The following is a 14,279-nucleotide window of genomic DNA, read 5'->3' as shown; positions in this document are numbered from 1 at the left end:
ATGCTCGCTGGGGAATGCTGGGAGCTGTAGGACTTTGTTTCTCTCCGAACATGCATAGGCTCGAGCCCTGAGTAAGTCATGTGACCGCGGCTGGAGTCATATGACTAGGAGGCAGAGAAAACGAGGAAACCTTGCAGCTGCCGCAAGACTAGTCATGCTCTCCCGGCTCCTGAGGGAGCACCAGGCGAAGCAGAGCGAGAGGAAAGAGCTGCAAGGTGAGTGGCCTAGTGCCTGTTCTGAAGCCTCGAGCTCGAGTTAGTGTGACTAGGAAAGGAGCGTAGTCCGGGGCTTGCGGGCCTTTGCTCTGGGAGTCGCCATAACAACCTCACACCAATGAAACGCCCTTGCGTCATATTTGGATTGCTTCTATTGGGCCAACGGCCTGTCATCGGGGGCAGAAGGTGGGAGTGTGTGGGTACCTGCTGTTCTGCTTTAGAATAGTAGGAGGTATTGCTTTTGTGTGCTGTCTATCGTGTATACATCAGAGCGCTGCGTGGAAATGTCGCAGACTTCATCTGTTGTATTTAAGGCATTTGGACCCCACCCCACCGATTACGGCTTACTTATAGTATGCACGCGCGCGCGTGCGCACACACACACACACACACATATTTATATATATATATTTATATATATATATAAATTGAGAGTGGTGCTCAGTGTGCAGCAGCAAATAAAGTCAGGAAAATGCATAGTGGAGGGAGCTTTCCTAATATTTTGTACTGTCCAGACCAGAAGTGCTTTTGCACCTATTCACATGGGCACTATGTCACTTTATCTGCTAGCAGCCCTTAAATTAAAGACCATATCTGATTCTGTCTCAATGCTGCTTTCCCCTCTGCCCGCTTCCAGTACACTGTTATAAAACTATTAGGATACATGTAGGTGTACAGCTGCAATTGTGCACATGAAGAGTGCTTCGAGACAGAGCACAGCCACAAAAGGCAGCTATTCTGTCTTCCTTAACAGATTTTAATGGTAAGAAAAAAAGATGGAAGAAGTAGTGGGAAAATGCAAGAGGGTTATGAGTGGAAGTCAATGACATCTGGATCACCTGTAAAATTCCATGAGTGAGGCAAGGCGATAGCACTGTAGAATCCTCATCTGGAAGCACTCTCAGTGTTCACTAAGAGTAAGGGAAATGATTATCTCAGGCATGCAATTCAGAGAAGAGGCAGCTCACATGTGTATGATGGTTTTGTACTAGGACAGCGAAGAGGACCAGTGACATGACACATGACGAGAATGCTGGTACAGATGCTTACTTAGTTTGTCCCCCTCCCACAAATGTATTGAGCTGTAAAATGATACTGAAAGGGCTTCTGCTTCTCTCTCTAGAAAGGCGGCGGCGAGAGGCCATTGCTGCAGCCACTTGCTTAACAGAAGCCCTGGTTGACCACTTGAATGTAGGGTAAGTGGTATGGAGCAGTAGAGAATCACAGCTCCAAACAAGATTCATTAATAAATGCATGTATGGGTGTTACTATCCTAGTGTGTGAGTTAGTTGAACTACATATTATTTTAAACACGTAGCTAACAGCTATTGCTTTTTTTTTTTTTACTCAAAAGTAAGTGTGGGGGACATAAGTTAGGTCAAGACCCTAGTGTGGTGGGTAGGGGGCTCTAACCCTTTGACCTCCACTGGCGTCCCGATCCAGGTCACAACCTGCAATTTGCATTGCCAAAAAAATGTTTGATTGAAATGAATTTACCTGTGCTGGGATTTGGTCCCTTATGTTTACTTTTGAGTAAAGAAAAAAGTACATGCTAGTTATGTCTTTAAAGTAACATGTAGTTTGATCCTTATTTTCTACCTTTAGGCTGCTGAATTGCTCCCTATTAAGGGCCTGGCATTGAGAGGAAGTATAGTGGCTAAGAGTGTAAGCTGTGAACCAGGAAAGTCTCTGGCTCAATCTTCTCACCTCTACCATAAACTTGTTCAGTGGCCTTCAACAAGCCACTCAGCTTCAGCTCCCCATTTGCAATATGACAATAATACTACCAACCTACCATACAGGGCCTTTCTAAGGATTACTAAGAGTATATAACACTCTACAATGTTACAAAAATGCTAGGTATTATGGCTGTCACTTTGTTGCTTGGTAACAAAACTAGTCTTGTTTGGGGAATGTATGCGGCAAAATTAGGTCCTATAAAGAATGGACATAGAAAGCTTCTTCTCTGTTGTATGGTTAGCCTTTTCTACAGTCTGTAGTTAGCATGGAGAAGTCCCTCGCTCATAGTGTGGCTGAGCCCAAGGGTTCTGTAGCTTGCTTATAATGGGGCAAGGATTTCCAGGACCAGAATAGGGAATGCTGCCAAACCTGAGGATAGGTAATCCTTCACTTCAAGACTAGCTCAGCCTTGCTCCAGAAACCAAGTCTGCTCAGAAAATCATTTGGGAGTTGGAGATCCCCTCCTTGTTTTGTGACCAGTTAGCCAGGCCCATTAGTTGCAGCTAACTATTGTCCCAACGCTAATTATCTTCAGGCTGCAGTTCTGAGTCCTTAGTAGAAATTAAGCTGATATCAGAAAATGGCATGAGAGTTGGAGTAGTGAGCCTCTGATCTGGCTATTTCCACTGTCCAAAATAGGCAGCTTGAGAATCATGCTGTTATGTGATCACCACCACCTCCCATGCAACATTGTACTGTAATTGCAGTAGATTGGCTACAGTGCAAAAGAGCTACATACGCACTTCTGAAAGGGAACCTGTGCACAGTCAGAATTGTTGATGTACTTTTCATTCCTACAGTTCCCACAACCAGTAGAATGCCCCACAGTTTCAAAAGCAGCTTCACTGTTGACTATGGGAGCTGTGGTAGCCAAAAGTGCACCACAGGCTCTGGCTATGTTCTCATACATATTACTGTGGATCATGGCCACTGATGTTGGGCCCCACATACTCAGATGTAGGCTGGAGGTCACCAGGTTGCCTACCTACCCCTGTTCTAAATAAAATTCCAACAATGAGTGTGCATTCTGCAGCAATGGGACGAGATATAGGCCTTTGAGTTATGCTCTAGGAGGTCAACAGAAATTGAGTGCACTACTACTAACAGTTAATACAGTAAACCCAAAAGCAAATATTGTCTTCCATCATAAGAACAGCCCCTTTAGATCAGACCTATCTAGTCCAGCATCCTGTTTCCCACAGTGGCCAAACCAGATGCCTGTGGGAAGTCCACAAGCAGGACATGAAGACAATAGCCCTCTTCCCAGCAACTGTTGTTGAGAGGCATGCTGCCTCTGATCCTGGAGATAGTATATAGCCATCATGATTAGTAGCCATTAATAGCCTTATCTTCTATGAATTTGTCTATTCTCCATTAAAAGCTATCCAAGTTAGTGGCCATCACTACACCTTGTGGTAGTTTAACTATGCAGTATGTGAAAAAGTAGTTTCTTTTATCTGTCCTTCATCTTCCACCAGTTTCATGGGATGACCTTGGGTGCTAGTATTATGAAGGAGGGGGAAACCTTCTCTCCATCCATTTTCTCGCACCAAGCATAATTTTATAGACCTCTATCATGTTCCCCCACCCCTTATTTGTCTTTTTTCTAAACTTAAACACCCCAAACATTTCCTCATTGGGGAGTTGTTCCAGTCCCTTGATCATCTTGGTTGTCCTTCTCTGCACCTTTTCCATCTCTATAATAGCCTTGTTAAGATGTGACCAGAACTGTACACAAAGTCGATGTGTTGCACCATAGATCTGTATAAAGGCATTATGATATTGTCAGTTTTATTTTAAATCCCTTTCCTAATGATCTGTAATCATCTTAGTGTGAGGGGCCTGCACTCTTTTAAGTTGCTTGGAACTGAATATTGGGCTAGAGAATTCTTTTGACTGAACTAGCTTGGCAGTTCCTTCAATTATTGCCTTAGGTAGGACCTCTGTATTACTCAGCAAAGCAATTTACCTTTGCTTGGGATGCTTGATATAATTGTGAGAATTGTTGCTCTAAAACTTACGTTTCTAGCCCTCGGTATTTTTATTAATGTTTTGGACTGCAATCCAAGGTCCACAAAGCAGAAGGAGTAATTGCTATGAATAATACAGGCATAACATCCAAGGCAAGAACTCTTTACATTACCAAGGTCTAATATGCTGGTTTGGAAGGCATTCTTACCTGGCTTTTGTGAGCTTAATTTTTGTGGCACAGGTCACATTGTATGTTCCCTTCTATTGCAATAAACAATATTTTTTAAAGGTGAGTGGAAGTGATAGTAATCAGTGCTTTCTCCAAGCTACAGATGACCCCCCCCCCCACATCCTGCTTTTGTATGATATTTATTTACATGGAAAGTGGAAGTTGTTACATTTTTATAGCATGACTCCTCTCCTTGACAAGCCATGTCCAGTCTCTGCTGCTGGCGCCATCTAGCTCTGTGGTTAGCTGATGAGGAGGGAGGAAGTTGCCTTTACTACTTAATTCTTCTGGCTTTCACTTCCCCAGGGGCTTTCAGCAGCACTGCAAAGCCATAATGATTGTTTGGGATGATGGGAGAGATGACTTGGGAAGCACTGCTTAGGTCTTTCCCTGAGATATTGCCACATAGTGTAAATTGGAGGGAAGAAGAGAACAGAACAGCTTTAAGAGTGATCAGTGTGTTTATAAACAGATCTCAAGTAAATTTTCATATGTCATTACTCCTGTGCAGAAAGCATGCATCCTTTTCACCGTCCTGTTTCCTGCCTGGTATTTTGAAGCAGGAGTTGCTTTACTGTTCCCAAGCTTTTGCTGTACTTAGCTGCCCTGGGAAAGTTACTTGGGTTCCAGCTGCATCATTTCCAGGCCTGAGGATGGGGGCAGGGGCATGGCTCTGCTTTGACCAATCAATCCTATTGACTTTGTCACAGCTCAGAAGTTGGAAAGCAGCATGGGGTTAAAACCTAAACTGCCACAATGACTTAACTAGACACATTCAGATTAAATCATTTTTGGCTATTGTAACATGATCTTTACACAGAAAACCCCTGTAGTTGCACAGATAAGAGATGCTCATGATGAGAACAAAAGTATACCTTGGTGCCTCTAACAGCTGTTCCCAACCTGGTATCCTCCAGATGTTCGGGACTACAACTCACATTTCACTGGCTATGCTGGCTGGAGACTTGTAGTCAACACATCTGGAGGGCACAGGTTGGGGACAGGTGTAACGTTCCCCCGTCCTACCACCACCACCGTCCTTTAAAAGTGGAGTTGAGTACCTAGTTTCCAGTTTTGTAACGTCTTGAGCAAGCCGCTCCCTTTCTCTGAACACCTTATTTCTAAAAGCTGAAATACTAAATGATCCCCTAGGGTTGCTATAAAAGCATACCATAATACTAAAGTTGTATCCACTGTAACTTAATTTATGGAGAAAATCCATTGTATCTTTAATTTTGTCATGTGCCTGAGTATTTGAAGAATCAGGGCATCTTAACTTCTGCATCTCCTTTCCATGTGATAAGTTAATTTTCTTACAAATAAGCACTATTGGAGCATGACAAGGCACTATTTTAATCCCTGTCTCTGGAGAAAGAACTTTCAGATGGCAAGACAAAAAACAAAGTAGTCAGTTCTCAAATATGAAGCATGTAGAACCGGTGTAGTCCCTTTCATCAGGGTAATTAATTCACCTCCTCAAGATTTGTCCTTCAAGTAGTCAGAGATCATATTCAAGTCCTGAATTACCTGAATTTTCTTAAATCAGTGGGTTGAATCCAGATTGTTCCTTCCATAAATGTGAGGGTTCCTTCTGTGTGCAGAAAGGACTGAGATCAGCAGAGGCTCCCACTGGAGGAGGGAGATGATTTTCACTTATTTCCCCTGCAGACCCCCATGCCACTTCGCAGTGTTCTGGAGGGCCCCCCAATCCTCTGGAGCAGCTTTTCAGGGTGCTGCAGGGGAAAGGAGGGATGGGCGAAAATCACCTCCCTCTCCTTGCTCCAGTGGGAGCAGAATTCCTTAAGAATATAAGAACAGCCATGCTGGATCAGACCAAGGCCTGTCTAGTCCAGCATTTTGTTCATCCATTGGCCAACCAGATGCCTGTGGGAAGCCCTCAAGCAGGACTTGAGTGAAATAGGGCCCTCCTAGAGTTCACTCACAGAAACTCCAGATCCAAGCCAATGTGTCCAAAAAAACCTCCGTAAGATCAAAGTTTGGAGTGTAGACCTACACACACACAAATCTACCCTTAGCTATTACGTAGCTTCCTCCTTTATCTACAAGCAGTGCCTTACATTCCCAAGAAGCAGAATTAAATTAAGTTTATTACAAGCACAAAATATTTCTCTTGTATTCACCTTACTAATGAGAGTCTCTTGCAAATATGCAAAATTAGCTTTTTTAACCATTGTAAAAACTTTTAATGTTTTACCAGATCACTTAGATCAGAGATGGGCAGAAGATAGATCTCCAGATGTTTTGGACTTCAACTCCCAGAAGCCCCTGCCAACATAGCCAATGGTCAGGAATGCTGGGAGTTGTACTCCAAAACATCTGACAATCTACTTTCTGCCCACCCTTGACTTAGACTGTTAACTTTCATAAGTCGAAAACATGTGCAGTGAAATGTTTATGGTGAGAAACCTTTCGCTAGAACAAAACCAAAAGTCAATCTGAAGTTCCTATGGATACTGTCTGCACCAGAATAGTTTGTATATTGTTCCTCAGATTTAACCCAGTTTGTCTACACAATATATATATCCTTAGCAATATGACCAAATGTATATCATTCATTCATTTCAAGGTAGGAAAAGAAAATATCATTTCATAAAGAATTATTTCCTGAACATATATTCCATTTATGGAAAGAGTTCAATTACCCATTAATTGATGAAAATATTAATTAATGAATTAAGCTATTAAGGGTGTGATCCTATGAAGATAGGCAGCTGCTTCCGGACTCAGAGGCAACCGCCTATCCAATGCAGGGCAGGAGAAGCGTGGAGGGGATCATCCCCTCTGTGCTTCAGCTGCCCTGCATTTGCGGCTTGACAGCTAATTTTGGCTGTCTAGCCGCGGGAAGGTGGAGCGGGGGAAGCAGCTGCCAGACGACACATAGGATGTGTCGTATCGGCGTTTCTGCCTTCCCCACCCCCGGAACGCCCCATTTTTGCTGCTCTGCGCTCCTCTTCCAAGCACAGACCACAGAGCCGTTCTGAGCTGCCTGCAAGGTAGCACGGGAGCGGGGGAAGGTTGGTTCTCCAGGAACCGACCTCGGAGTGCGGGCTCCAAGGTCAGTTCCCAGAAACTGACGTATCCTGTGGCTCTCTAGCTGCTGACTAGGAGCCATAGGATTGCTCCCTAAAAGTCTTAATTAGTTCATTAAAGAAGGGTCATTGCAGATTATAATAATTCACTGAAAGCTAAAGGCATGTTCTCAAATAATACCTTAGATTAAGCACCAGACACTTGAATAACCAACCAGTTGATTAAAGAGGGGACTGGATCAGTACACAATAGTTCATTAAGGGGTTTTAATTGACCCAGTTCATTACAGACAGGAACAACATTTCATGACTGGCTGTTAAAGACTGTTACTTGGAGAACAACACATATTAGATTCTTATCAAAGAAGAATATATATAATTGCATGTCATTCAAAGAACAAATACATGCCAATTCATTATTTATTGCTAATACTTATATATCACTTAGAATTTCTAAGCAGTTTATACTAAAATATATATGTGATAGAGTCCTTTTCCCCAAAGCAAATAAATTATCCACCAACCAGGAGACTAGGTTATCCAACAAAGCAAAGACAAAAATAGCCTAGCACCTGACTGTAAACATCATATGAATGGATAATGGGTCATGTTCAGCAGCCAGAGGGCAGTATCCAATGGGGCACTGCACCCCCACTAATTCCATTCTGTCGTTGCCGATTCCATTCTCCAAGTGAGACCCACTGCTTTCAATCGTTTCTGGAACAGGGCAAACCAGTGAGTTCACATAAGGGAGCTCCACCGGTCTGTCCCAGTCCAGAAACTAGTGTTTCCTCTCATTTCGGGTCTTCATATAGGAAATGTTAATCTCCATTGCACAAGCAGTAGGTCTCGCTTGTGCAACATAATCAGCAGGAGGGGCTGCTTGTGCAATGGATACTGCCCAAAGCTTCCACAAACCTGCCTTCTTTCAAACTTGCTTGATCTCAAAACTAGAGAAAGTAAAGAGCACTGTACTCTTGCATAGTAACTTATTAAGCTACCCAGGATTGTAAAATGTTTCAGCCACTTGCTTCCTTGGATATCCCAGGTTCCCCTTAAGGCTGCAAAAAAGCAGCACACAATCAGCGTGGGCAAACCTGTCCTCCAATTTCTGTTCCGCAGGGTGACCTTTATGCGGCAGAGTTTCAACAGTTTCTCTGGTCTTGGCCTTGGAACTCCTCAAAGGGAGGCTCAGCCCGCTGCCTGCACCCCTGTGGCAGCTCACCGCTAGTGGTGTTCTGCATCCTTTATATCTTGCCAGGCAAGAGACATCTGTTTGCAAGATGGGTCCTGCCTGGAAACGGCAGCTCACGTCTTCCAGGTCTCGGGAAGCAGAGTTCCACACAGCGGTGGGTGGAGAGGTATTGGCGTGCCCAAGAAGGAAGGTGGTGATGACAGGATCCTTCCTGTCGTTCCCACAGCCCACCTGTGCACGAACTGTTGGTACAGTTACATCAAACTGAGTGCTGTGTGAGCGGCCTCTGGATGGCTTGCGGTAAAGATGGCCACTTCTGCTCCCTCAGAGGCCTGTCTTCCAGCTCGGCTTGGGCTTAGAATAGAAGAGGAAGCATGCTTGGCTCCAGTGTTCTGTTTCTTTCTACTTGATGTATGGCTACTTGGCCTATTCACACACACCCCCCCATTACATACCCATTAGGTGGGAACGGATGGAAGGGTGCAGACCTTGGTATCTGAAGACAGCTCAATGAAGCAAAATAGGGCATTCGTCCATCAGTTGGCTGTTCGTAGCTGGAGTATAAAATAGTTCAGGTATCATCCCATGGGTGAGTAGTCTTGGGAGGGTTAGTGCCAGGCTTGTGAGTAGCACTGAATTATTCTTAAGGCAGGAGGGGCTTCATTATTTCTCAGAATGGAGCTCTATGCAACCTGGAAGCTTGCTTCCCTAAAAAAGCAGTTATCCTAATAAAAGGTATCCTCTGAGCTACTTTAAATCCATTCACTCTCTTCCTGTGTCACCAGTTCAGCAACCAATCTTGGAACCACTGTGGGAGTCCACAGGCTCTTTTCCTCTGGCCACACCTGTTAGTATTCTTGTGAGGTGACTAACCAGCCCTTCCCCAATATCCACCCTTCTTTGGGTAAGTTCCTTATCTCCCTTGGTGAGGGAAATCACTCACACGCCTTGCCGTGCCCAGCCCTTCACCTGCCCTTGTCTCAGTCATGATTGGATCCAGATGTTCCTAGTGCTGCATAATGATTGCCAGATGTTGCTTAGCCACTAAATCCACTAGAGCTTGGGAACTTACCCAGTTGTAGACTCCCAGCGCCTGCCTCCGCTCCTGGGATTAGCATGCTCTGAGCTGGGAAGCTGCTCAGTATGGAGAAGAGCGGAGCAGAACATACAGTGATGGAGATCTTAATGAAGGGGAAGGTCTTTTCTGCCCCTACTTGTCTCAGTTAATTGCTGAGCCTTTTCCTCCTGCTCTAGGGTGGCACAGGCGTATGTCAACCAGAGAAAGCTTGACCATGAGGTGAAGACGCTGCAGATCCAGGCTGCTCAGTTTGCCAAGCAGACAGGCCAGTGGATCAGTATGGTGGAAAACTTCAATCAGGCTCTGAAGGTCAGCGGGGTTCCTACATGAATGGGGGAGGTATGTTTCTTACACACAAGCTTCCAGATCAGCCTAAAAGGACACGACTGGACTCGATGGATTGGCTGGGGGGGCAGGAACCACAGGTGGGTTTACACAGAGGGAGAGACCTAGGTTCATAGATATAAAGAAGAATGTGGTGTGTGCCAGGACTCGGCTCTAGAACAGATGAAACAGTAATGAATTCACCTTTGAGCACATGCAGTATGTGTTTGCCTCGTCACTGAGTAACCAGACTTTGTCCCAAATCTCGGGGCTTTATGATTGGAAGGTGTAGCTTCCAGGTCGGCTTGAGCTGTGACAGCACACACTTTAAAAAAGACAAAGCAGCAAATTGACCACTGGGTATGGACGCAGGTACAGGCAGCATGCTGGGGATCTAACACAGATAGTAGCTCTATTTTAAAAAGAGGCTCCTTGATATAATTTCAGTCACGTGATGCATTTCTTGCTATGTCAGGCCCTGACAATAACCAGTTAGAGAGCACCACCTGCTGGGCACGGGCTGCCCAATATATTAAATTCTGCAAGAGACAAAATCAGCCTATGTTGGCCCCACAAAATGGTCTGTGCCTGAAATTTGTGCCTGTACATTTTCCATCCTAAATGGGATGGATTTAGGGGTGTCATATCTACACTTTGAAAGCAAAGAACAATTTATATCTGTAGTGTTTATGGTAGTGTTTTCAATATGGAGTTTGATGTTCTGGAACAATGGACTCTCCTTAATATAAGTGGCACTCTAGCAAGTCTAGTCATGCCTGACCCTGGCAGACTCTGCCAGCATATGTTCTTCTTCTCTCTCTTAGTAACGGTTTGACCTATTAAACGGGAGTCACCAGCAATTGAAAGTTGCCTGTGAAGTGTTGTTATTCTTAGTACAGCACTGTCAAAGTACATGTCATTTTACAGAATGGCATAAGTAAGATAGACAGGTCCCTGATGAGGGAAAAAGTTGCAAATGCAGTTAGCTGCACTGAGTGGTTAAGCTAAAGCTGGGGTTGGCAACTTTGTGTGGTCAGGGGGGCAATTATCTCCCCACCCCCGACCTGTTGCAGACTGTAGTTGCATCACAGAATATTGGCAAAAAAGGGGGACCAAAGGGGGGGCATTGCAGTTTGCCACCAAAATTCAGCAGCAAACCACTAAGGATGCTTAAAATGGATAAATGTAGCTTGAAAACAAGGTTCTAAGCCTCTGTAACCATAGTGGGGGCTGTACTGGAGGGTGGCAGGGGCCACATATTGCCCACCCCTGAGAAAAGGCTTAATGAAAAGCATGGAGGGAGGAATGGTTTGAGGAGGGATTTGAAAAAAGAGGTGGTATTAAGTTCAAGATGTAAGGGGCAACCAGGGAGGATGAGCAGAGAAGTTCTGCTAAATCATAGATCTCACATTCTGGATGTTGAGCTTTGAATTCACCAAATGCCAAGAGAACTGGGACACTAGAAGAAGTTTGGCCCCAATGCAGTGTCTGGGAGGAAGATGGTGGGTGGGTTGGTGCATGCACACACAAAACTGAAAAACAAAGAGAGGTTTGATCAGTACTTCTTCTCTCTGGGCAGGAGATTGGTGACGTGGAAAACTGGGCACGTAGCATTGAAATGGATATGCGGACCATTGCCACAGCCCTGGAGTATGTTTACAAAGGGCAGCTGCAGCCTTCCACCTCCTGAAATGGGCACCTTCCTGTGGATCCTTGGCACCTGCACAACTTGGATTCCTCCTCTCATTTCATGTGGCCAGCTGAGGGCAGTAAAGTGACTACTTGCCTGCAAGCCCTAACTAAAATTCCATGGCTGCCTTTTGCTGCAGTGAATGAGTTCTCCCCTCCCCTCCCCTCCCCTCCCCAACCCCAGCTGCTGTAAGGGATGCTGTTGGGCTTCGGGCTTTGACCTGTGCTTCTGAGCAAGTGCTAGTGGTATCTGGAGGATCAAAGACAGACTGGCATAGGGTAAGGAGAAAAGAACAGGCACGCCACAATGAAAGAAGCGCCGTGCCTCTTCCAAACCAGTTTTTATTGATCTTTGCTGTGAGGTTCAAAAGAACGGAATAAAAACAGATGGTTTAACACATTGCAAGTGTTGGTGTGAGTCACTAAAGGGATCAAGGAATGTGTGCAGCCTGTATCTACTGCCCAGCCCCATCTTGGCAAGGACGAGCCATGATGGCATCCCAGCTTCCCGTATCCAAACAAGGCAACCACACGGAGATGGAGTACTTCAGTGTGGGGTTGGCCCACTGCCAGTTACGCCTCCCAGCCCGGCCTCCTCATCCTCTTTAGTTCTTAAATCCCTCTGTAAAGGTCCTTTTCAAACCTTAACAAAGGAACCCTTCTCAGGCTAGTTTGCCTTAATCTACTGTGATTCAGCATGCAGTGCATGCTTACTAAAGGGGGATGACATGTACTGAGAAGAAGGTTCAGGCCCCCCCCCCCCCGTTCTGGCTGGCCCCCTCTTCTAGCCTTGCTGCACAGGAGATTGAACATGCTAAAAGAGCCAAATTCAAGGAAGCTCAACCATCTTATTCCACACCTACCTTTTACCAAATGTGTTGCTTGATATTTAGTCTCTTCAGCCCCACCACCCTCTTAAAAATGGGTTTTAATTGGCAGATTTCCTGCTTCCCCTTCCTTGTGAATGTGTGTGCAGATCTACCTCCTGTCAGGGGAGCCCTTGAATCAACCATGTCCTTTCATTATGTTCCTTATAAGTAAGAGCATTGAGGATCACAAGATTTGGTGCAGAGCTTGCCAATGGAATCCCAGCTTCCAATGCACACCACCCTTCCAACTCCTCTCCATTAGGATACTTTCTCATCCCTTTGTCTCAATAGCAGGCTTCGGGTGCTTCCAGGTGGAGGGCTCCTAGCACTACCTGTCAAAAGACTGTGTGCAGGTATTCTGTCTTTTCCTTGCTGACGTACGTACGTGTGTGTGTGTGTGTGTGTGTGTGTGTGTCTGTGGAAAGAAGCCGCCGTGGGAGCAGCAAAGAAGGCGGCTTCCATGTGTGCATCACTTGGTAGAGCAGGAACCACAGGCCTAAGTTGGATGCGTACCCACATTCATGTCTTGAGTGCAGATGCTCTCTATTTCCACTGCATCGCTTTCAAGAAAATACACATTTGGACATACAGTGGGGGTGCATACATGAACTTTTGTAAGGAAAATTGGGGTATAAATATTCTAAATGTTGGGCATACATCTGATTTACCTTGCAGTCTTTTAAACTCTGAGATGGTAAGCTCCTCACAGGTTAAACTTAAAAGAACTGGTGTGTGTGGGGGGGGTAGAGGAGTGAACTGGGCTGGCATTCTCCAAGGCCAGTTCTTTTCAGCACCCTAGCTACATGTAGAGTTTGCTCACGAGTGGGTGGGGTACAAATGGGCTCAGAAAGCACTTGCTTGAAGGTATGCCTTCTCTGAACTCTGTTCATCCCCTTTCTGTAGCCCCCAGGCTGAAGAGGAGCAAGCCACTTGCTTTCCTTCTGCTTAGCTACCAATTCTGGCTGAAGGCTTGCCCTTGCACACTTTTGTTTGCATGCTTCACTTTACATGGAAGGGAAATCGCCGGATAAAGCCGACTGATAAAGTCATACTAGCAGACTAAGGAGACAGCAAGTGCTGAACTTGTCCCCTCTGATTGGAGGTGTGGGAGCGCTCCTTATAACAAAACAAGGTTTTTCTGCATAGCACAGTGGTCTCTCCTATCTGAAAAGAGCCTCTCTAAATTTGACACCCAATGCATGAGCACGTGGGAGTGGGGTGAGGCGACTACTTCACAAATAGGGCTTGTGATATGTGGGCAATATGAGTTCACTTTTTCTTCTTTGCTCACAGAAAGCTGAACAATTCAAACCTCTTATTCTGAATCTTCTGATGACCTGCTGTTCACAATAAAGGGCTATTTTTCTGTTTTTAAGGTCTCCTTCCCTGCCAGTTATTAAAAAGCGCAAAGTCTTTAAATGTTTTTTTTCTGAGAGAGCAAGAGCAATTGCTTCCACGATGCTCCTTGCCTGGTCATCCCTCAAATACGTAATAATGGATTAGCTTCCTCCATAAGCAAGCTGTAACGGCTACAGCCCTGATTCTTAAAGCAGGGCAAAGAGGCCCACAGTGGGTGGTCTACAAATATTGGGAGGGTTTCAGAACTTTGAGACCATTCGGGATACTAGGCAGCCCCCTCTAACAATGGCTTCTGGCAACCAGTGGAAGAGTTGCTGTGTGCTGCTCAGACTGTCCTAAGGATAAACTCCCAGGTCAGAGATTCCTTCCCCAGGCCCTTAAAATGGCACACTGTAAAGAGGAATTAAACAGGAATGCCCCCTCCCTACTTCATGCAAAAATTAAGAAAGCAATACTCCACCCATTTTACCATGAAACTTAAGTAGGTGTGATGACGAGCTTTGAGAAAGAAAACTGAGGGGCACTGTCATAGCAACAAAGACATGAGAGAAACAGATGGG

At 45.2% G+C, this 14,279-nt stretch overlaps 1 protein-coding gene across 1 annotated transcript; it reads left to right on the top strand.

The window, feature by feature from the left end:
- Window positions 1-82: 82 nt before the first annotated feature.
- BLOC1S1 (biogenesis of lysosomal organelles complex 1 subunit 1) lies at window positions 83-14,180 on the top strand. The gene is made up of 4 exons (XM_084837295.1): window positions 83-215; window positions 1,339-1,411; window positions 9,655-9,787; window positions 11,382-14,180. The coding sequence occupies exons 1-4, from the start codon at window positions 101-103 to the stop codon at window positions 11,490-11,492; spliced, it is 432 nt and encodes a 143-aa protein (XP_084693421.1). The 5' UTR covers window positions 83-100; the 3' UTR covers window positions 11,493-14,180.
- Window positions 14,181-14,279: the final 99 nt, after the last annotated feature.

The sequence above is a fragment of the Heloderma suspectum genome, chromosome 2 (genome assembly GCF_057233095.1).
Source record: "Heloderma suspectum isolate Gila_16-S chromosome 2, 16-S_ref, whole genome shotgun sequence".
Taxonomy (NCBI): Eukaryota; Metazoa; Chordata; class Lepidosauria; order Squamata; family Helodermatidae; genus Heloderma; species Heloderma suspectum.
Note: the sequence above shows the minus strand (reverse complement) of the source record. Positions and strands in the feature narration are given on the sequence as shown.